The sequence below is a fragment of the Macaca thibetana genome, chromosome 11, assembly GCF_024542745.1.
Source record: "Macaca thibetana thibetana isolate TM-01 chromosome 11, ASM2454274v1, whole genome shotgun sequence".
NCBI lineage: Eukaryota > Metazoa > Chordata > Mammalia > Primates > Cercopithecidae > Macaca > Macaca thibetana.
In genome coordinates this window covers 100,033,648-100,058,796 of record NC_065588.1, presented here as the reverse complement: position 1 = coordinate 100,058,796, position 25,149 = coordinate 100,033,648, and the positions used below count along the sequence as shown (strand labels likewise).

The following is a 25,149-nucleotide window of genomic DNA, read 5'->3' as shown; positions in this document are numbered from 1 at the left end:
ACCAAGTATAATTTCCTGGGGTTTTATCAAGTGTTATGTGTACTATATCAACAGTACATTCCTTTTTGCTGTGATTTCATGGTGTGGACATAACACAGTTTAACCCTTTGTTTAACCACAGATTAACTACATTGAACCATTTACCCATAGTTCAAAGGACATTTGGGTTGCTCCCAGTCTTTGGCTATTACAAATAAAGATGTTGTAAACATTTGTGTACAGGTTTTTGTGTGAACATACATTTTCATTTCTCTAAATGCCCGAGAGTACAATTGCTGGGTCAAACAGTAATTGCATGTTTAGTTTTATAAGATACTGCAGGCAAAATTTTTGCCATCCTGATTTACGGATAAGGTTTGTTGCTTGCTGCCTGTGAGAACTGAGAGGTCAAAATAGGCTTGAGTTTCTTCATCTGTAAAATGGGGCTGCAGGTAGCACTAGCATCATTAGGGTTCAGGTGAGGAATGGATGAGTCCATCCATGAAAGGCGTTTAGGACAGTGCCTGGCGCATGAGACAGCCGAAGCATGGGATGGGGAAGATCACCATGTGATATGGTTTGGCTGTGTCCCCACCAAGATCTCAATTTGAATTGTATCTCCCAGAATTCCCACGTATTGTGGGAAGGACCCAGGGGGAGGTAATTAAATTATGGCGGACCATTTTTCCTGTGCTATTCTCATGATAGTGCTAAGTCTCATGAGATCTGATGGTTTTATCAGGGGTTTCTGCTTTTACTTCTTCCTCATTTTTCTCTTGCTGCCGCCATGTAAGAAGTGTCTTTCACCTCCTGCCATGATTCTGAGGCCTCCCCAGCCATGTGGAACTGTAAGTCCAAGTAAACCTCTTTTTCTTCCCAGTCCCAGGTGTATGTCTTTATTAGCAGCTTGAAAATGGACTAATACAGTAAATTGGTAGCAGTAGAGTGGGGTGTTGCTGAAAAGACACCTGAAAATGGTGAAGCGACTTTGGAACTGGGTAACAGGCAGAGGTTGGAACAGTTTGGAGGACTCAGAAGACAAGAAAATGGGGAAAAGTTTGGAGCCTCCTAGAGACTTGTTGAATGGCTTTGACAAAAATACTGATAGTGATATGAACAATAAGGTCCAGGCTGAGGTCTCAGATGCAGATGAGGAACTTGTTGGGAACTGGAGCAAAGGTAACTTTTGTTATGTTTTAGCAAAGAGATTGGCAGCATTTTGCCCCACCCTGGAGATTTGTGGAACTTTACATTTCTAAGCAGCAAAGCATTCAAGAAGTGACTTGGGTGCTATTAAAGGCATTCAGTTTTAAAGGGGAAACAGAGCATCAAAGCTCTGAAAATTTGCAGTCTGACGATGCAGTAGAAAAGAAAAACCCATTTTTTGAGGGGAACTTCAAGCTACCTGCAGAAATTTGCATAAGTAGCAAAGAGCCTAATGTTGATTCCCAAGACTGTGGGGAAAATGTCTCTAGGCCATGTCAGAGACCTTCATGGCAGTCTCTCCCATTACATGCCTGGAGGCCCAGGAGGGAAAAGTGGTTTAGTGGGCCCGGGCCCAGGGTCTCCATGCTGTGTGCCTTGTGTCCCAGCCGTTTCAGGTTTGGCTGAAAGAGGCCAAGGTAGAGCTTGGGCTGTGGCTTTAGAGGGTGGAAGCTCCAAGCCTTGGCAGCTTCCAGATTGTGTTGAGCCTACAGGTGCAAAGAAGTCAAGAATTGAGTTTGGGAACCTCTGCCTAGATTTCAGAAGATGTATGGAAACACCTGGATGCCCAGGCAGAAGTTTGCTGCAGGGATGGGGCCCTCATGTAGAACCTCTGCTAGGGCATTGCGGAAAGGAAATGTGGGGTGGGAGCCCCCACACAGAGTCCCTACTGGGGCACTGCCTAGTGGAGCTGTGAGAAGAGGGCCACTCTCCTCCAGACCCCAGAATAGTAGATCCACCGACAGCTTGCACTGTGCACCTGGAGAAGCCACAGACACTCGACGCCAGTCAGTGAAAGCAGCTGGGAGGGAGTCTGTACCCTGCAAAGCCACAGGGGCAAAGCTGCCCAAGACCGTGGGAACCCACCTCTTGCATCAGTGTGACCTAGATGTCACGCTGATACAGGATGCATAAACATTCACATGTGCAAAAATCCCAAGTTGAAAAAGGAAAACATTCCAGTTGAGGGACTTTGACAAAGTATATAACCAGTACTTCTCAAAACTGTAGGTCATCAAAAACAGGGAAGAGTCTGAGAAACTGTTTTAGTCTAAAGAAGCCGAACAGACATTACAACTAAATGTAGTCCTTGTAGAGACCTGGAGTCAAAGGAGATCATTTTGGAACTTTAAAATTTGACTGCCTGGCTGACTTTTGGACATGCATGGGGCCCGTAACCCCTTTGTTTTGGCCAATTTCTCCCATTTGGAATGGCTGTATTTACCCAATACCTGTACTCCCATTGTATCTAGGAAGTAACCAGCTTGCTTTTAATTTTACAGGTTCATAGGCGGAAGGGACTTATCTTGTCTCAGATGAGACTTTGGACTGTGGACTTTTGGGTTAGTGCTGAAATGAGTTAAGACTTTGGGGTACTGTTGAGAAGGCATGATTGGTTTTGAAATGTGAGGACATGAGATTGGAGGGACAAGAGCGGAATGATATGGTTTGACTGTGTCCCTACCAAAATCTCAACTTGAATGGCTTCTCCCAGATTTCCCACGTGTTGTGGGAGGAACCCAGGGGGAGGTAATCGAATCATGGGGGCTGGTCTTTCCCATGCTATTCTCATGATAGTAAATAAGTCTCATGAGATCTGATAGGTTTATCAGGGGTTTCCACTTTTGCTGCTGCTTCATTTTTCTGTTGGCTGCCGCTATGTAGGAAGTGTCTTTCACCTCCTGCCATGGTTCTGAGGCCTCCCCAGCCATGTGGAACTGTAAGTCCAATTAAACCTCTTTTTCTTCCCAGTCTCGAGTATGTCATTATCAGCAGGTGAAAATGGACTAATACATCATGGGACCAGAGTTTGGACTTTGGTGTGTGACAGCCATGTTACTTTCCTCTCTGACCTTAGTTTCCTCCATTGCAATATGGAATTAATGTGGAGATTTTTAGTGTGTGCTTGGCACCCAGCAGAATCTCAGTGGATAGCAGCTATTATTAATTATGAAATAATTGTCAGCCTTAGCACATTTAGTAAGAGGTGGAGGTGGGTTATTTAGCTCTAGAGTCTGGGTCTCCTTGTGATTAGGGCAGTGCCATCACTAGCTTTGTGGCCTTGAGCAAGTCACCTAATCCCTCCTGGCTTTGGTTTCTGTCTCTATAAAATGAGGCCACTGCACTGAATAACATCTAAGTCTTTTTCAGTGTTAGAAGTATTCAAGTGTTAGAGGTACAGGATTCGGCGGACCCTATCTCCTCTTCATGCCCGCAGCACAAATGCATGTGGTCCCTATTACCCCTGAGAATGTGGGGGCATTCATGAGGCTTTTTCTTCTTTGTCTTGTTCAGGACTGCACCATTCCTTCTCCCCTCTTTTTGAAGTCTGTGTGAATTTATGTACCTAGCTTGAGTTCATCCAACAAGCATTTATTAAGCACCCAGCAGTGAGTTTGACGGCTGCTGGTTCACAGTCGGATGAGTCTGATAGGGAGGGTTCAGCAGTGGCTGAGTTATTGCCTGTGGAGAGCTGGGGACCAGTGTTGCATGGATGGGGATTCTGGTAAACAGATGAATGACAGTTTACCTCCGGGGAGACAAGCAACGAGGCCCAGGGGCTCAGGGATGCAGGAAATGTGTCTCTGAGGCTGACCCTTGAGCTGTGTCTTTTAGGAAGGTGCAGTCAGAAGAAATACTGATGAATTCATTTAAAACATATAGATCTCCCCACCGCCAGTTGCAAGAGGACAAAATAATTTTATTTTCTCACTTTCTGTCTGGCCACTTGATCTCTTTCCTTCATCCAAATAATCTGTTCAGGTGTCTTCCCTTTGAAGGGCTCCCAGAGTGAAGCCTGCACAGGGGAAGAATGCTTTTTAAAGCTTTGTTTTACCCTTTCTCTTACATCCTTCTTGTCATTTTAATTAAAAAGTTTTTTTAAAAACTTTATTTTTTAGATCAGCTTTAGATTTACAGAAAAATTACATAGTGTCTATAAGCCCTACAGCCATTTCTCTTATTAATCTCTCACATTACTATATTTGTCCAAATTAATGAACCAATACTGATATGTTATTCGTAGTTAATCAGATTTCCTTAGTATTTACCTACCCTCCTTTTTTTCTTCCAGGATGCCATCCAGGATAGCACACTACATTTAGTTGTCATGTCTGTTCGGCTTCTTTAGGCTATAACAGTTTCTCAGACTTTTCCCTGTTTTTGATGACCTTGACAGTTTTGAGGAGTACTGATTACATACTTTGTAGAAAGTCCCTCACTTGGTATGTTTTCCTTTTTTCCTTTTTTAACTTGGGATTTTTGGACGTGTGAATGTTTATGCATCCTGTATCAAACTCAACTCAAAAAAAAAAAAAAAAAAACGGCTTCTTTATATTTTTAGGAAAAGAAATACTGGTTTAAACCTCTAGCAAAAACGTCAGCTGCTGCAGTTTCCCCCTAGAGCAGTGGTTCTCAATGGGAGTTGGAGGGGGCAGTTTTGTCCCCAAAGGGATATTTGGCAATGCCTGGAGACCTTTTTGTCACAACTTGGGGGAAAAGGGGTGCTGCTGGCCTCTAGAGGCCAGGGTTGCTGCTAAACATCCTACAGTGCACAGGGCAATATCCCATAACAGAATTATCTGGCCTCAAATGTTGGTAGTGCCAAGGTTGAGAATCCTCATTCTAAAATGATTCTAAGAAATCTTTGTGTGATTATAATTGAAAGGGCTGGATATACTTGTGTGTGATCTCTTCTTGTCTGTTGTGCTTTTATGTTGCATGTGTCTTCTTTGAACTCAAGCTCTGGCCTTCCAGGTGTGCTCGTCAGATACTTGGCCTGTCCTGTTAGGTACAGAATGGAAGCCTTCGTACTCCTCTAAGATGGGTCGCTCCAACCTTATGTTTTGTTAGTCGCACGGATTTTTTTTTTTTTTCATTAGAATTAATCTTGGAGCCTGGTTTATTTATAACGTTTCACTACTTGGCTGGGGTTATAGACTGTATTAAGTTGTGGAAAGAAGTATGAGGATTAGTTAGAAGCTTTTATAGGGTGTTGAAAGATTTATTCAAAGTTCTGGGTGGAGACCATTTACTAACCAGTCAAAAATTATGTACTGTATTCAGTGAGGACTGTGTCTACACGATGATGTAACTTAGCATGTATAAAATAAGCATAAGACACAAGGATAATAATCATTCTATATAATATATAATATTAAATACAGTAAATAGTAAGCATAAATTCCTCAAGGAACTGCATTGGGTTAAAGACACTCTTGAGATAATTTTAAAATTAAACCAATTATTTCTCAGACTGTTTCACAGTCTTTTGAGAGATGTAGTTAAAGAGATGTAGAAAATACACGTTAAAGAAGCTTCTTTGTAGCTGGGCTTTTCAGAGCTAGCTTTGGAGCCAGTGAGTCAGAGCCTTTAAAATGAATGAATCTCCAAAATGAATGACGGGGGGAAGTAGGTTTAGTGCTTCCCAAGTAAATTTGCAGAGGCCCCTTTTTGAGGTGATAACTCTATTTTGAGGCTCTACGGAATATACTTGGGAAGTTATAATACTATGCCTAATAAGAACATATGTTAATAATACTGAAAGATGCTTCCTTATACAACCAGAAATGTGTTTTTTCTATGCAGCAGGGATATAGAGTAATGGAGTCATAGGACCCTCCCAGAATCTGGAGAAAGCTGTTTTGTCTTTATAAAATGACACATTTGCACTATTATATATAATACTTGAGCACACACAAATGATTTTGTGTATAATTTCAGGGGATTCCAGGGGCATCTTAGTGTCTTCTGGTGACCCAGTGCTCATTTAGTTCTTCTGTTACTCTTTAGGAAAGTTTGAAGGATTGAGCTGTTATGCTCAATGATCCTTATGGAGGCAGACTCAGCATGGAGACTGTTTTCTAGATTTAAATTTGCTGCTGGGGTCAAGAAGCCTGCCTGGAATAATGATATTTTTTGGCCTGACTTTTGCTGCTGAGTGTTAACGGTTTTCTGTAACTGTCATGGAGGTGGCTGACTGATCTACCAGTTGAAATCTAGAGTTCGTTTTCCCATTTCATTAGGGTATAAATTCTGGGTAGGGTAAAGAGGAAGTGAAAAGGAAATTAAATACTTTTTTTTTTTTTTTTGCTATCTTTTGAAGGTAAGTCAAATTAAAAAATTCAGTAGTGTTCAAACTGGCACATCGGAATCACCTGGGAAGCTTGTTTAAAAATGGAAATTCTGAGGCTCTAACCCTGGAGATTCTAATTCCTAAAATATGGAGGTAAGGCTCAGGAATCTACATTTTTACAGACTGGGTTTAGAAACCAATCTTTTATTGAACTCTTAAAGACATGTGGAAACAGATATCCCCTAACCTTCAAGAGTTCTTTTGTACTTTGGCTTTCAGAAATCTGGCAGACTAGGTAGTCTAAAAACCTTTTTGTATAGAATACCCACATGCTGAAAAAAATACAAAGGACCTTCTCTTGAAGTCGTAACTGAACTCTGAGAAACTGGAGAAATCTCAAGGACTAACAATGAAGAGGAAGCCGAGGCCAGGTGTGATGGCTCAGGCCTGTCATCCCAGAGCTTTGGGAAGCTGAGGTGGGCATATCACTTGGGGACAGGAGTTTGAGACCAGCCTGGGCAACATGGTGAAACCCTGTCTCTACTAAAAATACAAAAATTGGCTGGGTGAGGTGGCATGAGCCTATAATCCCAGCCACTTGGAATGCCGAGGCATGATAATTGGCTTGAACCCACGAGGTGAAGGTTGCAGTGAGCTGAGATCACACCACTGTACTCCAGCCTGAGTAACAGATTGGGATTCTGTCTCCAAAAAAAAAAAAAAAAAAAAAGAAGAGGAAGCTGAAACCAGAATGATGACCAGCCTTGAAAGTATGACCATTCTGGGAACATCTGTTGCCTGCTGGGAGGGAAGACTAGGCATTGGGCACGCGCACACGCGCGCTCTCTCTCTCTGTCTGTCTGTCAGACGGAGACTCTCCTGTAAACCTGGTGGCCATGGAGTGCTTCCTTCCATGCAGGGAGACAATAGAGAAACTTGTCTGTTTTAGTCTTTGCTCTAAATATGTTTTCTGTGTGTTCGAGGGCAGGTTTTGGAAGTCTCCCATGACCTTGTAATCATAGGGTTGTCCTCACATGGATTTGGGTTTGAATTTATTGTTCTTATATTGTCTGACAATCTGTATGAGTCCAATCTTACATTGCTATGAAGAAATACCCAAGACTGGGTAATTTATAAAGAAAAGTGGTTTAATTGACTCACAGTTCAGCATGGCTGGGGAGGCCTTGGGAAACTTAGAATTGTGGCAGAAGGCACCTCTTCACAGGGCATCAGGAGAGAATGAGTGCCAGCAGGGGAAATGCCAGATGCCTGTAAAACCATCAGATCTCTTGAGGTTCGCTCATTATCACAAGAACAGCATGGGGGAAGCTGCCTCCATGATTCAGTTACCTCTTCCTGCCCTTGACACATGGGGGTTATGGGGATTACAATTCAAGGTGAGATTTGGGTGGGGACACAGAGCCAAACCATATCACAAATCCAACTGAGAAACTGAGTGATAGTGATCTGGAACTCCTGGTAGAAGTCAATGCAAACTCTCTGGATAAATAGACCTTAAGCCCAGGCCTCCCAGGATTCTCAAGATTAGATCTGAGCTTACAATCCAAAATTTAAGAATACACAAATAAGCCACCATAAGGGAGAACCAGCAGAATCAGCCACTGCACTCCAGCCTGGGCGACAGAGTGAGACTCCGTCTCAAAAAAAAAAAAAAAAAAAAAAAAAAAAAAAAAAAGAATATAGACCATGGAGCAAGCATACGTGGGATCAAATCCTAACTTCATCATTTATAAGCCATGTGACCTCGGGCAAATGATGTGTCTATGTGTCTCAGTTTCCTTATATGTAAAAGGGGGTTAACAATAATACCTGTCTCTGAGGATTGGTAGGTTTAAATGAGTTAATGTATGTAGAGTTATTAAAATAGTGCCTGTTGCATAGTAAGTCCCTTGTAAATGTCAACCACAATTATTGATGGTATTATTACCACGAAGGACTGGGAGACTGATAGACTTTTGAACAGTGATAGCAGACCCTTCAAGACAGTAGATCACTTCAAAGTCTGACAGAAAAATGTTAATTTAGAATTGTATGTCTAGTTCAATCATCATTTAAGAAAGAATGTGAAGACACTTTTTTTTTAAATTAAAAGCTAAGAGCTTTACCATCAAGGAACTCACTAAAGGAACTTCTAAAGGATGTATATGTGTCAGGAAAAAAAAATTTTCCAAAGGTCTTAGATGCAAGTGAAAATGGAGAAAAAAGAAATTGGTAGACATGTGAATAAATCTAAACAAATATTGACAATGTTGAAATCAATCCAAAAGTGGGTAGGAGAGAAGGTAAAAGACACAGAAAAAGCAAGAAATAGTATAGAATGTGATGGGGAAAATAATTTTAAATATATTAATTATCATGATAAACTCAGATTAAAAGACAGATTGTCAGATCAGATACAAGAAACAGTCCAGCTGGATGCTGTTGATAAGAGATGTACTCCAAAACAAAGATGTAGAAAGGCTGAGTTTTTAATAGAATGGGAAAAGATATCTTGGGTAAATGGTAACCAAAGAAAACCAGCAAGTTATTAATATCAGACAAATATTGAAATGATGTTAAAGGGAAATACATACTATTAACTGTAAGAAAGGTTGCAAACCACAGTTCATGGGCCAGTTGTAGCCTGATGTCTCTTTTTGTATATTAAGTTTTATTGGAATATAGCCACACCCATTTGTTTCTGGTTCTCCTGGATGTCAGAGGTGAGCAGTTGCAACAGAGACTATATGCAGATCCCCAAATATTTTAACTGGCCCTTTATAGAAAACATGTGTTATCTGCTGAACTAGAACTACAGAAATATACCTACATGGGTGACTCTCACAAGAATAATTTTGAGTAAAAAGAAAAAAGCAAGTTGCAGACATCTACCAATTATAAAAGGTTTTAAAAACACATAAAAATACTATAGATTACTTGTAGGGACACACATTTTGTGGTAAAAGTCTAGAGAAATGCAGGAGAGGCCGGGTGCGGTGGCTCACGCTTGTAATCCCAGCAGTTTGGAAGGCTGAGGTGGGTGGATCACTTGAGGCCAGGAGTTGAAGACCAGCCTGGCCAGCATGGTGAAACCCCGTCTCTACTAAAAATACAAAAATTAGCCGAGCATGGTGGGGCATACCTGTAATCCCAGCTACTCGGGGGGCTGAGGCAGGAGGATCACTTGAACCCGGGTGGCGGGGTGTTGCAGTGAGCTGAGATCATGCCACTACACTCCAGCCTGGGCAACAGAGTGAGACTCCGTCTCCAAAAAAAAAAAAAGATAAAAAAAAGCAAGAGAGTGGTAAACACCAAAATCTGGGTAGTGGTTATGTGAGAGGCAGGAGGAGCCTGCAGATGCGGGTGGAAGGGATTTTATATCCCACTTGGATGGTAGGGATGTGGGTGTTCTTTGTATTATCTTTACTTTTCTTTATGTGTTAGAAATAGCAGGATACATTCTTTAAAAGTCTTCCCCATAGTTTAGGTGTATGATGTTGATCCTGTGGCCATACAAGAAAGTAGTAAAAAGTTTTAAGGGAGAAACGTGCCACATCATAATTTTCACATTTTCAGATAGGAAACAAATGCCTAAAATAGGAAAACCTAAGATTCTGGCAAGTGGAGGGGCCTCTGGAGGTCATAGAGTTCAGTCCTCTGCTGGAAGAAGAAATCCCTTTTTCCATAGACTTTATTAGTGGCCATCTGGCATCTGCTTGAGCTTGTGTGATCACAAGGCTGCCCATTTTATTTTGGATGGCTGAGTCACAGAGAGTACTTCTGATTCTCCTTCCATATGATAGTTGCTTAAATATGAAGATGGTGATCATGCATCATCACTGCAACTCGCCTTTGATTTGATCATTTTGGAAGCTCAACTTTGATTTCACTCTAGTTTGTCACTATCCCTTTGAAAGTGAACCATTTGTTCCCGACCTGTGGTCTGACTGGTTCGTGGTGGAGGGAAGCAACTGGCTCTTCCTTGGTGAACAAACACTGTACTTCTGTAACTTTAAGAGTTAATTCATGTTCAGTTTGTGGCCAGCCAAATCCTGACTTTGTCCTTCTTGTATTGACATGATGTAATTTTAGAGAAGGAAAACAAAAGCTTTAAAAAAATCTTCTTTGCAAATAAGTACTTAGAAGACAATGATAGAATTCTATTATTTTTTAAAAGTCAAATACTACATGTTATAGCTAGGAGAGTGCAGAGAGAAAGAGAGGCTAGCTGATGGATCAAACTGGGTTTTATAGGAAATTTTTATACTTTAAAGGATTGGTCCTTGGTTTGAGTAACTCTTTTTCATTTTACTAGGGCTTTGAGGAAATGTTTCATGCCAAGTGAATTGATAAGATACTGTTGTATAAACCTGAATATAATTTTAATTTGTGTTTAGAGATGCAACTCTCTGCGTAGATTGTAATATTTTGTTCTCATTTGAGCAGAAAAATCGACTTGAGAAGCACTACTAGTGAATATTAATCCTTAGCTAGGTAGCAGACCTTTCAAACATTTTGCCCTCAGTATTCTTTTATACACTTTAAATTACTGAAGATCCTAGTTTCTGTTTATACATTAGTCTCAAGTAGACTTTTGAAGAATGTATTCTGCTATTATATTGACAGTGATTGTATTGGAAATTAAAACCCAGAGAATTGTAAGATATGTATTTATTGATTCATTTAATTAATTTATTTTTTGAGACTCTGTCTCCCAGGCTGAAGTGCAATGGTGCAATCATGGCTCACTGCAACCTCCACCTCCTGGGTTCAAGCAATTCTCCTGCCTCAGCTTCCCGAGTAGCTGGGATTACAGGTGTGTGCCACTACACCCAGCTAATTTTTTGTATTTTTAGTAGAGACAGAGTTTCACCATGTTGGCCAGGCTGGTCTGGAACTCCTGACCTCAGGTGATCCACCTGTCTTGGCCTCCCAAAGTGCTGGGATTACAGGTGTGTCACTGTGCCCAGGCGTATGTATTTATTGATTCATTAAAAATACCAGTTTGTTACCTGTTAACATAAATGGCATGCTTTTTATGAAAAATGACTGTTTTCCAAAATAAAAGAAATTTAGAAGAATGTCATGGTTTTATATTTGTGCAGAGTTCTGTGATGTCTGGATTAATAGATTCTCAAATCTGATTCTGTCTATTGCAGTATCCTCTGGCAAAAGAGGTGGGAGTGAAAAAGGCAGATTGTCTCTGTATTTAATTTTCATTGCTTCTGTAACAAATTACCACAAATTAGTGATTGACAACAGTACAATATATTGTCTTCATAGTTCTGGAAGTTAAAAGTCTGAAATAGATCTCACTGGGGTAGAATCAAGCTGTTGCAGTACTGCATTTCTTTCTGGAGGTTCTGGGGGAGACAGTTTTCTTAAGCTTTTCAGTTTCTAGAGGCTCACCACATTGTTTGTAGCTCCTTGCATTTTCAAAGCCAGCAATGGCTTTCTGAGTCTTTCTCAAATCACATCTCTCTCACACTGAATCTTCTGCCCTCCTTTTCCACACTTAAGGACCCTTGTGATTCCATTGGGTCCACCTGGATAATCCAGGCTAATAACTTTATTTGAAAGTCAGCTGATACCAATCTTAATCCATCTGCAACCTTAATTCTCCCTTGCCATGTAAGGTAACATATTCACAGGTTCTAGGGATTAGGACATGGACATCTTTGGAGAGCCATTATTCTGTCTGCCACATCTTAACTATATTATGAGAATAGTTTTGACCTCAAAGATTCCCTGGAGAGGAGGTCGGGGAGATTTCCCAGATTATGATGGTAACTACTGATCTAGGAAAAATTATCTGTTGAATGAATGAATAGAAAAAAGAAGGGACTGACAGTTATGAAGCACCTACTTTCAGCCAAGCACTGTGCCAAACATTTGACCTGCATTGTAATGTTTAATGGCTGTGTGACTTTGGGCCAGGTACTTTACTTCTTAGCCTTATTTTTTACCCCATCTGCATATGAGGGATTGTGGTATCCACTTCATGGAGTTCTTGGGACATTAATTGAGGTGATGAATGAGAAGTGCCTGGTGCACAGCATGTGGATGGCATTTATATAGGCACATATATTTCTTTTCTACTTCCTGCATACTCTAATGAAACATTTTTGAGATTGCCTATTTTTTGATCGTTTGACTTGGCTCTCTTCTTTTCGACAGGGTCTTGCTCTGTTACCCAGGTTACAGTGCAGTGGCACAGTCAAGCTCACTGCAGCCTTGAATGCCTGGGCTCAAGGGATCCTTCCATCTCAGCCTCCCGATTAGCTACCTGTGCCTGGCTAATTTGAAAATTTTTTTGTAGAGACAGAGTTTTGATTTGATTCACAGGCTGGTCTTGAACTCCTGGCTTCAAGCCATCCTTCTGCCTTGGCCTCCCAAAGTGTTGGGATTGTAAGTGTGAGCCACTGTCCTGTGCACAGTTTTCTTTTTCTAAGGACTTTTTCCCTTGAAGCCGAATGTACTTTTCTTTTTGATCAGTTCTGTTGATTTTTTAAAGATTTTATTTTTAAAGATTAGGTTGTCATTAAACCATTACTGTATTTAATTTTATTTCAAATGTAGTTGTGTGTAGTTTTATTTTTGTAACTTCGGGAAGTGTGATGGATTTCTGTGGAGTAGTCAGAATTACAGATATTACTTACAGGGTAATAAGGGGTATAATTTTAACTTTTGGTGGGAGTAGTGTAAATGTCATGTGCATTATTAATTAGTCGGATGAGTAATTCTATTTGTCATGGATTACTTCTCCTTGGAGACAATGCAAAATATGTAAACGAATGGAAAAATGAGTGTTTCTTCTTAGATTATCAGACACAATAAAAGTGACTCTTGAATTGCCTCTTCCCAGGGGGTATGCCCAGCCCCATGCCAGGTTCCTCTGTCTTGCATCAGTGTGATGTTTGGTGGTCTTCCCCATTGCCTGTGATATTGTTCTGTATTTATAATCCCCTGTGCAGTGTCTGGCACATTGTAGGTATGGTAAATGCTTATTGAAACGGATTTCCTATGGGTCTAGTAAATGGGAAAACCAGTTTACAAGGATACTACATGTTGTATGATCTCATTGATGTAAAATTCTAGCAAATGCGAAGGAATCTGACCAAAAGAAAATGAGTAGTGGCCTGGGGATGGTTAGGGGTGGAGGGGAGGGTGGGCTGGAATTTAAGGGAATGTGAGGAAAGGTTACGGGGTGTTAGATGCTCATTGCCTTGATTGTGATGATGGCATCACAGATGTCTCTGCAGTAGATGTCAAACCCCATCAAACTGTATACTTTATGTGCAGTTTATTATATTGCATCTCAATAAAAATATAAAGTGAAAATACAGAAATAAGAGAAGGACTCTAGTTTAGCCTGGCTTGAGTCCGGTACCCACCTCAGGAGTGGCCCAGCGTGTTCTGTCAGGTGTTGTGCCCTGGACCAGCAGCTGTGACTGGAGGGGCAGGTCCCAGAAGCAACTGGGGAAGAGTCACTTCTTATATAAGGATTGGAGCATACTGGGCAGGTAATCCTATCAGTGTTCACTTTCACTGTGGAAAGGATACCTTGGGCGTTTTGTTTCGTCTCGACATATGCCATTGGACTATTGCAGAGGTAAAAATGACTTAAAACCGAGTGGTTATTAGAGATACTGGAGAAAACAGTTTCTGGCTAAAAATTTACATCTCTTTAAGGTCTAGCAGTTACACGCTCCTAAGAATTGTCATCTCAACCTTGGCCTTCAAAGTCACGTTTCTATTCAACTGTTTCCTTTATTGTAATGAATTATTAGCAGAAAGGATATTAAGTGGACACAACTATATCAAATAACATTTGTTGGTACTAAGTGTAACATACCAAAACATAAAAAATTGTGAAATTGCATTGTGATCAACTTGTTCCCTAGCATATCAGAAGAGATTCACATTTTTCAACCATTAATAGCAGAACTGTGCCTAGCCTGGCTGGACAGAAGGAAGCTGGAACTTGGTGAAAGTTGCTAAGAGATAAATCACCTGAATTAGGGTGTCTTTTTCTTGTAGTTTTCATAGTTACAGATGTGAAGTTTAAAAGTTTAAAACAGGACCTGAGTTCACCTGTAGTGAGATAATGGAAAAGGTAAATACTGCCTCAATGTAGACGCAAAAAATTGCCTATGCGTATTTTCACATTTCCAATTCATAGGTATACTTTTAAAAGAAATTTTGAAACCTTGATGTTTTCAGTCTACACGTGAACTTTTAAAGGAGAATTTGAAGCCATGTTAAATAAATATGAGATCTTAAATTATTTGAAATATCTGTGAGTATTTTTGAAGTATGTGAGTATTATGAAATATAAACAGAAGTTGAGATTTGGTCCAATTAGGGAAAAACAAATAAACACCCAAAAAACAAAAAAATGCTTTTTTTTGATTTAGGAACATAGAAAAAAGATATTTAAAATGTGACCTTGAGCTGTTAATTTCATCTTCATTTTCCTCTGTGAAATGGGTGTAATTGTGTCTCGCATTAAGTGAGGTCGTGTACATTGCTTCATATAATGCCTGGTATATAGGAAATGCACATAATTATTATTCACTGGATTAACTTTTTGGTTGACTGAGCACTGGGGAGAGTTACAGAAAGCTTCTTGGTACATGGAGGGTAGTGGAGAATGGAGACTTCTTCTGTTTTTTCTTTTTTTTTGTAGCTTCTAAAATTCTCCAGGAAAATTTTCTCCTCTTCCATTTCTTCTTCAGGGACTTTTGATCTGTATATTCTTTTCTTCTAGAAAAACAGCTTGAAATCTAGGACATATACCAAAAAGAAAAATCATAACTAACTAAAGAAAAATGCCATCTTAGTGTCTCTGGGATTGTGATTTGCTTTATCAATACAATTGAACTTTTAAGGATTTTCAAGTGTGTCTCACCTTCTCTGATTATATTCTTGTTAACACACTTGGGTTTCTGAGTACAAATATCTGAGATGTACATTTGGGCCTCCTGATGGAGCATGTTTTCCCCCAGTTTTTGCTTTATTAGTATCAATGTAACAAAATCTTTGCATATAGATCTTTACCTATATCTCTATTTCCTTAGCATAGATTCCTAGAAAGGATTACTGGGTCAAAGGGTATGAATATTTTTAACAGACTCTTGATATGTATTGCCAAGCTGTTTTCTAGAAAGCTTGTTCTGATTTATACTCTTAAACAGCTAGGAGTCAAGCTGACCAGGTCCTGGCACAAGGTTCCATTATTACAGACAGATCAAGAAGAGAGCACCCCCAAAACAGCACACACAGATAGCACTACCACTAGCAGCAGGAACACTGCTGCAACCTGACAAGAGGAAAATGACTTCTTGCTTTATTTCTTAGCCAAATAACACAGGCTTATTATAGAAAACCATGTAAATGAAATAAAGACAGTAGAGACATTTGTAATTCCACCTGTTGAGACACCTACTGTTAACTGTGTTTACTTGTTTTAATTTGCTTTTTTTGGGTAATTCGAGTGGTTGAACGTTTAGTTTACCAACTATTTCCTTTTGTATGGATTTTTAAAATATTAAGAATACTAGACCATTGCTGTTTGTCTTTTCAATTTTTTGGTCTAATATACTCAACTCTTTTCCCAAATTGTTGTTTTGATATTTTTAGATGCACAGGTGTTAAAAAATCTTATGTTGCAAATCTGTCAGTAGTTTTCTTTGTGATTTATTCTGTTGCTTTTTTTTTTTTTTTTTTACATTTGGAAAGTTATGTTTTATTCAGAGATGAAATAAATGGTGATCTATATATTCTTGTTTTTAATGTTAAAAAATTTTAAACTCTGGCTCACATGGTGTTTCTTTTTCTACCTTTTTAATGTTTGAAATTTTTAAACTCTGACTCACATGGTGTTTGTTTTACAGCATAATTTGAAGGAAAGTCTTACTTGACATTCTTTTCACATAGCTGTTTGGTGTTTATGCATACACATTAGACAAAGACAAAATATTCCAGGCAGATGTAACTCTGGTCAGTATTCAACTACGGCATATGTTGGAGAACACAGAGCAGTGGATGACCCATCTTGTTGAAAGTAGGGCATGGGAAGGAGAATTTAATATTGGAGAAATGGATTAACGTATACATTGGGAATGCCTTTGATACCAGATTAAAAAGTTAAAATTCATCGTCAGAAGTTTGAGTGGCTGAATTTTCTTAAAATAAACCTTTAGTAGAATTCGTTCGGATGTAAGCAATAGAAAACTTAACTCTTTCCCATTGGCATCTTTTCTAGGTTCCTAGCAGTGGCCCCTCACATCTCCAAATTTATGTTCTCTTAAATCTACCTTTGGAAGAAAAGAGTGCCTCCTCCCTCAAATTCCCTTACAAATCCGGCAATTGACTCAATTGGACTTATTGATTCACTTTGGCTGTAGAGAAAGTATGATGATTGGCTGGAGGGGATCCTATGTCTGCCTCAAACTAGTCAGCATTGGTAAGGGAATTCAGGTACTCTGTTAGGCCAGGCCTGGGTTACATGCCCTCCTTCTGGAGTCAGGAATGGAACCCCATGAGACCATACAGTCTGAATGTTGGGGAAGAGAGATTTCCCAACAAAATCATGGTGTTGAAGGTTTATCAGTCAGGATAGGCTAGGTTATGCTGCAGCAACAAGCAACACCAAAATCCCAGTAGTTTATTACAGACAGCTATAACAAAGCCTATTTCTCACTCATGCAGAGTCTACTGGGGGACCCCCACAACTCTGCAGGGCAGGGTAGTCAACTCCATGTGTTGGCTTAGCCTTCCATCCTCCTCCTAATCTTGTAGTGTTTGTATCATATCTCCATGATAGGCATGGTAGGGGAAGGGATTGTGCACTGCTCTAGAAGTGACACATGTCTCTTATGCCTGTGATCTGTTGTGACCACAGCTGGCCAGAGTCAGGGGTGAGGCATGGAGGGAGGATTGTGATCCTCCCCATGTACCTGGAAAGTGGAGCCAACTGGACGCGAGCAAGTATGAGATGGCACAGCTGCACTGAAGGGGCCCAGACACCCAGTGCCCACAGCCATCGCTTACCACAGGCAGCCTTTGGGACCTCGGTTTTTCAGGTCCATCCTTTGCACCCTCCTGTCTTTATCTGACTGGTTCCTGGGATAATGATGAGAGCAAGTAATGCATTTGGTAAACTTTTAGAGCTCTCCAGTGCTGTGTGCCTAAGGCGCATCATATTTTTTAAAAGATTAAGAATAATCATTGACATCAATCAGGCCATGAATTTCTGCTCAGTGTTGTCTCCACACACTACTTGACAGCTCTGCCAAGCTCTAGGCCTGTACTAAGGGAGAGACATTTAGCATTTATGAGCATTAAAGAAGACAAAGTACTTGGCAAAATTGTACCTTCCAACCTCACATCTTTACACAGCTTAAAAATGTTTCCTTGAATAAGTGGAAAGTATCTGACTTCTGTACCAGAATGAGGTTCTGCCTTCTTTCATATTCTCTCTCTCTTAATAGTAATGATAAAATTTAGAGAAGAATTTTCTGTGGTGGCCTTAAAAAAGCAAAACAAAATGGAGCAGCCACTGTGGAAAACAGTAGGGCAGTTCCTAAAACAATGAAAAACAGGATTACCATATGAGTCAGGAATTCCACTTCTAGGTGTTCACCCAAAAGGACTGAAAACGAGGATTTGGACAGATATGTGTGTGTTCATAGCAGCATTATTCATAACAGCTGGAAGGTGGAAGCAACCCGGCGGCCTGGGGATTGATAAATGGATAAACAAAAGGCGGTTTATATCTACGATGGACTGTGCAGCCTTCAAAAGGAGAGACTGACATATGCTACACCGTGGATGAACCTTGAGGTCATTATGCAAAAAGACAAAGACCGTATGACTCCACTTCTATGAGGTTCCTAGAATAGTCAGATTCATAGAGACAGGAAGTGGAGCAGTAGTTGCTGGGAAAGCTGGGGTGAATGGGGAATTGTTTAATGGGTACAGAGTTTCAGTTTTGCAAGAAGAAAAGAATTCCAGAGCTGGATGGTGGCGATGGTTGCACAAGGTGAATGTACTTAATGCCACTGAATTGCACTCTTAGAAATGGCTAACATGGTAAACTTTATGTAATGTATATTTTGCCACAATAAAAAACACAAAAAGCCAGAACCAAAACAGAAAGCTTACCAGTTTTTCCTATAGGTTGTTCACCACATTTCCCAGTGTTCTGTGGGATAAGCAGACGAAAAGCTGGAAGCTGCTGAAAACTGGAAGTGCCAGGGGCCTCCCAGCTTGCCACACTGTGTGCTGGAGGGTGCACAGCTCCCAGCTCAGAGTGGCTTGCATTGGAACTGAGTTTTGCTCAAGCTCTGGCCACAGCAACAGAACTGTCTCTCCATTTGTTTGTACTGATTGTATAGCCTTGCTGTCATCATCCATTATGTACAAAGGAATTCACTTTCTAAATTGGTACCCACTCTGGTTTCTCCTTTGAGAAAGTACGTAAGTGACTAGTCAAGAAGCATTCGGTTTATACTTCAGAGTCTAAAGTTTAGCCAGACTGTTTCTCTTTTGTGAGTGGTTGGCATTCTTTTCTTTTGCTTTGTAATTATTCATGTTTGTTCTTAACTTCTTAAAGTTTGCACAGGGTGCCAAGATCCCTTTAAGATGCTGCTTCTCGTGTTCGAGGATGACACCTTAAACATCCAGGCTTTCAGGTGATGGTGTCGTGTGATGTACGTGTCTCAGGCTTTCACTCCCGCAGGGGAATTCCCATGCAGCTTTTGGATGATTTTCTATCATAGTAGTTTTTCCTTGAGGGCTTCGCGTAGTCTTCTCAGGTAGCAGGAAGGGAGGGAGACTCTCTTGCCAGCACCATTTCTAAATATAAACTTCTAATTAAGCAGGCTGTTCGAACCTCCCTCGGAAAGGTCATTTGTGAAAGTGGAGCTTTTGGTCACTCTGTAAGCGATCCCACTTCACTTGCATCATATGGACGATGCCATGCGGTCATATTCAGAAAATATCATCAGCAATGGCCCATTGATATATGTAAGGCCAGAAGATCTTCGGTATTAGATATCAAGAGCTTGGGTCTGCCAGCTTCTCCTCTTCCCTAGGACCAGTTCTTGTGAACTGCCTGCCTCTAAGTTTCTTAAATGTCTATAACAGATACGTCTTATTGGCAAAAGAAAAATGAAAGCCATGGTTCTTGTGGCCGGGTGCGGTGGCTCACGCCCGTAACCCCAACACTTTGGGAGGTGGAGGCAGGCAGATCCCCTGAGGTCAGGAGTTTGAGACTAGCCTGGCCAACATGGTGAAAACCCTGTCTCTACTAAAAATAGAAAAATTAGCCGGGCGTGGTGATGTACACCTGTAATCTCAGCTACTTGGGAGGCAGAGGCAGGAGAATTCCTTGAACTTGGGAGGTGGAGGTTGCAGTGAACCGACATTGCACCACTGTACTCCAGCCTGGGTGACAGAGTGAGACTTCATCTTAAAAAAAAAGCCATGGTTGTTGTCTCATTGATTTTGATGAAAGAAAAACGAATGAAGAAATGGAATTGTCAGTGAATTGACTGTTCGGGTTTTCAATAGGCTCAGTCACATCTAGATTGTCAGTGTGAGTGAAATTAATTTATTGATTCGTATATGTGCCTTCACAGTGACCTGGAAATTCTGTGTAGAGATATAAAGGCTTGGTTTTAATAAACTAGGTGCAATGTGGGAACTTAATTGGGAACCATGAATAGGGTTAGGGGATGAACCCCATGAAATTTTCTGCAAAATCTGCACGTGCATGGAGAGGATTCCATGGCTTCTGTTAGGTTTTGAAAGGGATTCAGATCTCAAAGCTGTTAAGGAGCCTTGTGAAATGCTCAGAATACATCACTGTGGCTGGGTTGGTCCCTGACTGGGGCCTCAGTGCCCTGATGAGAGCTGTTACTATGCAAGCGGAATGCTTCTTGAACGTTTCAGGTGGCTCTTTAGAGTGAATGTGGATACTACGTGCCATTCATAGTCAGAAAGAAGTGAGCAGAAAGGAAAGGGAAAGCCCAGAAATGATGGATTGACTTTATTTTATTTTAGGAAAAAATGCACCTGAAAGGGAGTTAAGAACATAGATTCTGGAGCCAAACTTCCCAGGTTCAAATCCCAACCCTGCCATGTGGTGCTGGTGTATCCTTAGCAAATAAAGTAATTTCCATGCATCTCTAGTGTCTTTGTTTGTGAAATGGGGATAAAGTAGTATTTGCTTCCTAAGGTTGTGGGAAGGATTAAATGAGAGAATGTAAAGTCTTCTTGATACCATGTAGTAAATGGTAAGTGCTTAATAAATATTAGCTGTTATAATAGAGTCAGGTGGTTGTCCTTAGTAATGTGAGAAGTAGTAAAATATGGACAGTTCAGGTTTTATGTACATGTACCTATCTGCAAAAAATCACCTGCCTTCAGCATTTGTCTGCCTGTGAGCTATTTCAAGAAAATTTTGGTGCATAAACATCATAAAAGGTGAAAAAAAACACTGTCATATATAATTTTGGCAAAATAGGATAGTCCGTGTTTTTGTCATAAAATATTGGATGATTGTGTTCATCCTGTTAAATGGTTAACCAGATGAGAATATCACATTTTTTTTTTTGTCTTTTGAAATATATTGCTCAGTCTTTGATCCTGAATTTCATCTAGGATATGGTCATGGAGGCCTCATGATCTGAGACGTCACCCTTATGGTTGGTTTCCCTGTCATCATTAGGCCGTAGAGAACTGCTGTCTCTCTCTGCATTCACCTCCTGGCACATCTGATAACTGCGAGATGTCTTCTCCTGTCAGCTTTCTTTTTGCTGTTATGGATGGAAAATGAAAAACTGATTTCTCAACAGTGTTCCATGAAAGCAAAAAAAAAAAAAAAAAAAAAAGACTGCAAAGATGGTGTTTTCAGACTTCTTTTATACCTTCTTGAAGGTGATGCAGTTCTTTGCGCAATGCCATGAGAACTGAAGGATGATGTCATAGTGATGACTTGTTTCACTATTGCACTATCTTAAGTGATTTCTTATTCTCCTGCTTTCTTATTTTAGTCTTTTAAAAAATCACAGGTGGCGGCTGGGCACGGTAGCTCAAGCCTGTAATCCCAGGAATTTGGGAGGCCGAGACGGGCAGGTCACGAGGTCAGGAGATCGAGACCATCCTGGCTAACACGGTGAAACCTTGTCTCTACTAAAAAAAATACACAAAATTAGCCGGGCGAGGTGGCAGGCGCCTGTAGTCCCAGCTACTTGGAGGCTGAGGCAGGAGAATGGCATAAACCCGGGAGGCGGAGCTTGCAGTGAGCTGAGATCCGGCCACTGCACTCCAGCCTGGGTGACAGAGCGAGACTCCATCTCAAAAAACAAAAACAAAACAAAACAAAACAAAACATAGGTGGCAATAATTGAGAGATAATGATGAAATAATTCTAATAGTAAAGTATTTCAGCATATTAGAAAAATAAGATCACCAACATCCCCTATTGCATCTTTGATTTTTTAAAAGGGTCCAGTGGACTCATGGAAATTGTAAGGTAGAATGAATTTTTGAAAGGCTTCCAAGAAAAAAATAGAAACCATTAAGTAGCAATCCTTACAAACAGTTAGAACTGCTCAAAAAAGAAACCCAAACCTAACATCCAGTGGACCCTGATGGTAGAAGGTAGTCACACGTCTACAAACCTATCTGAAGGAAATCATCTGAAAGGCGAAGATTAACACATGAAGATGTTCATTGCAATGTTATTTTTATTAAATAGGAAAAAACTTAAATGTGTAACTTAGAGTACGGGCTGAACATCCCTGATCTGAAAATCTAAAATCCACAGTGCTCCAAATCTCAAACTTTTGCATGCTGACATGATGCTCCAAGGAAACACTCATTGGAGCATTTTGAATTTCAGACTTTTGGATTAGGGAGCCACGATCGGTAGGTATAATGCAAATATTCTAAAATACAAAAAAATCCGATATCCGAAATGGTTCTGTTCCCAAACGTTTTGGATAAGGGATGCTCAACCTGTAGTAGGTTAACTATGGCACACCAATATGTATGTCAAAGTCTCATGTAATAGTTTATTTCAAAAAGTATAGGCTCATGATTGAATATTAAATTTAGTGAGCTCAATGCAAACCTGTATATATAGTGTGAGGTTAGCTATCCAAAATATATACATAGAAAAATGTTGGCAGCAAATACATAAAATGTCAGTAGTTTTTTTCTGGGTGGTGAGATGACGTATGATATTTAGATTTGGTTAACTATACTTTTACTTTCCAAAATCTGCAACATGTATTTTTTAAACAAATCCTTTTTGTGATGTTGAAGCAAATGTTCATTTTTGGTAGCAAATGTTCTTTTATTGAGAAATAATTTATATACCATACAATTTACCCTTTTAGAGTCTCCCATTCAGTGGTTTTTAGTACTTTCACAAGAGTGTTCAACCCTCACGTTGGCCAGGTACAGAGGCGCATGCCTGTAATCCCAGTACTTTGGGAGGCTGAGGTGGATGGGTTGTTCCTGAGCCCAGGAGTTTGAGACCACCCTTGGCAAAACAGGGAGACTCTGTCTCTACAAAAAGTACAAAAATTAGTAGGGTGTGATGGTCTGCGCCTGTAGTCCCAGCAACTCAGGAAGCTGAGGTGGGAGGATCGCTTGAGCCCTAGAGATTGAGGCTGCAGTGAGCTGTGATTGTGCCACTACACTCCAGTCTGGTTAACCGAGTGAGACCTCATCTCAATCGCCCCAAAACCATCACCACCATCAATTTCAGAACATTTTCATCACCACAAAAAGAAATTCTGTGCCCATTAGCAGTCAGCAGTCCTAGGCAACCATGAATCTCCTTTCTGTGCGTATGGATTTGTCATTTCTGTACGTTTCATATGAATAGGATCATGCAACATGTGGTCCTTTGTGGCTGGCTTCCTTCACCAGCATGTTTTCAAGGTGAAGCGAATCTCTTTTGTAGTCTAGTTTACTCATTTTTTTTTTCTTTAGAAATCATACTAACTCTTATTTATTGTGTAATATAATGTATTTTTTTCTTTATTTCCAGAATTGGTTCCTTCCATTATGAGCAACTTGTTGAATCCAGATGCCATTTTCTCAAACAATGAAATGAGCCTGTCAGACATTGAAATCTATGGCTTCGATTATGATTACACCTTGGTGTTTTATTCAAAGCACCTCCACACGCTGATATTTAATGCTGCACGGGACCTTCTCATCAATGAACACCGGGTAAGATCAGAGGGACATTTCAGCTTCTCCCTCCCCTTTTCCCCTTAGAACAGCCTTGAGCTGACATGACCCCATGTCTGCCATAGAGAAGTCGTTTAATAAATTGTTGCTGAATGAATAAGTAGATTTTGTTGCCTTCCAAATAACTCTTACCTGAAAGATGATAGTTTTTTTAAAAAAAATCTTTAGATGTCTTTTGGCAAAAGACCTTCCCAAGATGTGCATTAATGGAGATTTGGCTGTAGATATTTACACTCTCGTCTGTCACGGAACGACACAGTGTCTCCTGGAGCTTGATGAATTGGCAGCCTGCCTGTTGAATTCTGGTTAGGAGGAATTCCTCAAATGTTAGGAGATGTTTTACCTTTAACACCCATTTGAATTGCTAAGAGCAAAGCATATTTGAATGTCTTTCTTCTGATACGTAGTATTGTTGAGAGTTTTTAATGAGGAAGGAAAAAAGAAAATATGCAACCCTATCATTTTTTTCTCTAGTCTGATTTGAGTACACATTTCAGGAAGCAGGATAAGAAGTGTCCTCAGAAGTCTTGTGGGCCATACCCTTTGAGACCTCCCCTGGGAAGTACAGCTCAGATCTCCATCTCAGACAGGTGCACGTTGCCCTAGGAGGTGGTTCTGATTTTTGGGAAGTTCTTCCATGGGTTGAACAATTCCGCCTTCATACAGCTCTCACCATTGACCTCTTTTCTTCCTTGATTTATTGCTTCACATGTTTCTTAAGCCTCCTTGTGCCAAGCCCTGCAATACAAGCTGAGAAGATAAAGATGAGTAGGAGACAGGCATTACCCATAAAGAACCAACAGCCCAGTGCGGTTGTCGGTCACGTGGGCAGATCAGTTATGCAGCCTCCTAGTGGAGGTCTCCTTAGACATCGATTGTGTCTGACTGTGATGGTTAGAACAACTTTCTCTGCCTGAGGGAATTGGGGAAGCAAAGAAGGTGATATTTCAGTCAAATATTGAAGGAGTTCGCAGCAAAGGAGGGCTGAGGATGGGTATGAGTAACTTCTAACCCCAAATTATGTAAACTACTATTTTATATTTAACCGTTCGAGTACCAGACATATAATGAGCTAGTGTTGTATAGACCAGCCATTATGCCCTCCAAGACTTTTCCCAAGTTGATTGTTCTTAGCTCTTTTAACCGTTCTCATTTGTCCTCTTTTCTTTTCGTCATCCTAGTCATCTTCCTTTGTGTGTGCTCTGGTTTGTTTCTCTTAAATGTGAGGACTTGAAGATGTTACCCCAGGTGGGGTCCGGCTAGAGTGGAATAGAAGGAGACCATCACCTCCCTTATTCTGGATGCCATATTTTTATTAATGTAGCCAAAATTCTCCTTAGTTTTGGATCCTAACCATTTGATTCACCATATTTTCTGATCCCCCTCAGCTTTTGGTTATCAGTGGATTTAAGCAGCTCATTTTGTCCATATCCAAAATGTAGTCATGGCATTTGCCACAGAGAAGCTTCCTTTCTGCCACTAAGCCAGCAGCTGGCTTTCTTTAGTTATGGCCACTTTACTAGATGTGAAACCACCTAGCCACTTGGCATCCAGCGGCAGATCTCGTTTGTTCAAGGGACTACTCTCTTCCATCTAAACTGCAGTCCTTTGCCTGG

The 25,149-nt window shown here is 40.5% G+C and overlaps 2 protein-coding genes across 2 annotated transcripts in view; one reads left to right on the top strand and one right to left on the bottom strand.

Moving 5' to 3' along the window:
- Positions 1 to 25,149, bottom strand: part of HSP90B1 (heat shock protein 90 beta family member 1) — a 188,839-nt gene that overhangs the window by 108,277 nt on the left and 55,413 nt on the right. The gene's annotated exons all lie outside the window — the stretch shown is intronic.
- The window catches only part of NT5DC3 (5'-nucleotidase domain containing 3), a 63,176-nt gene that overhangs the window by 2,270 nt on the left and 35,757 nt on the right, over positions 1 to 25,149 (top strand). Inside the window, exon 2 of the mRNA XM_050748477.1 lies at positions 23,328 to 23,512. Within this exon, the coding sequence (XP_050604434.1) occupies positions 23,328 to 23,512 (185 nt within the window). The remainder of the gene's footprint in view (positions 1 to 23,327; positions 23,513 to 25,149) is intronic.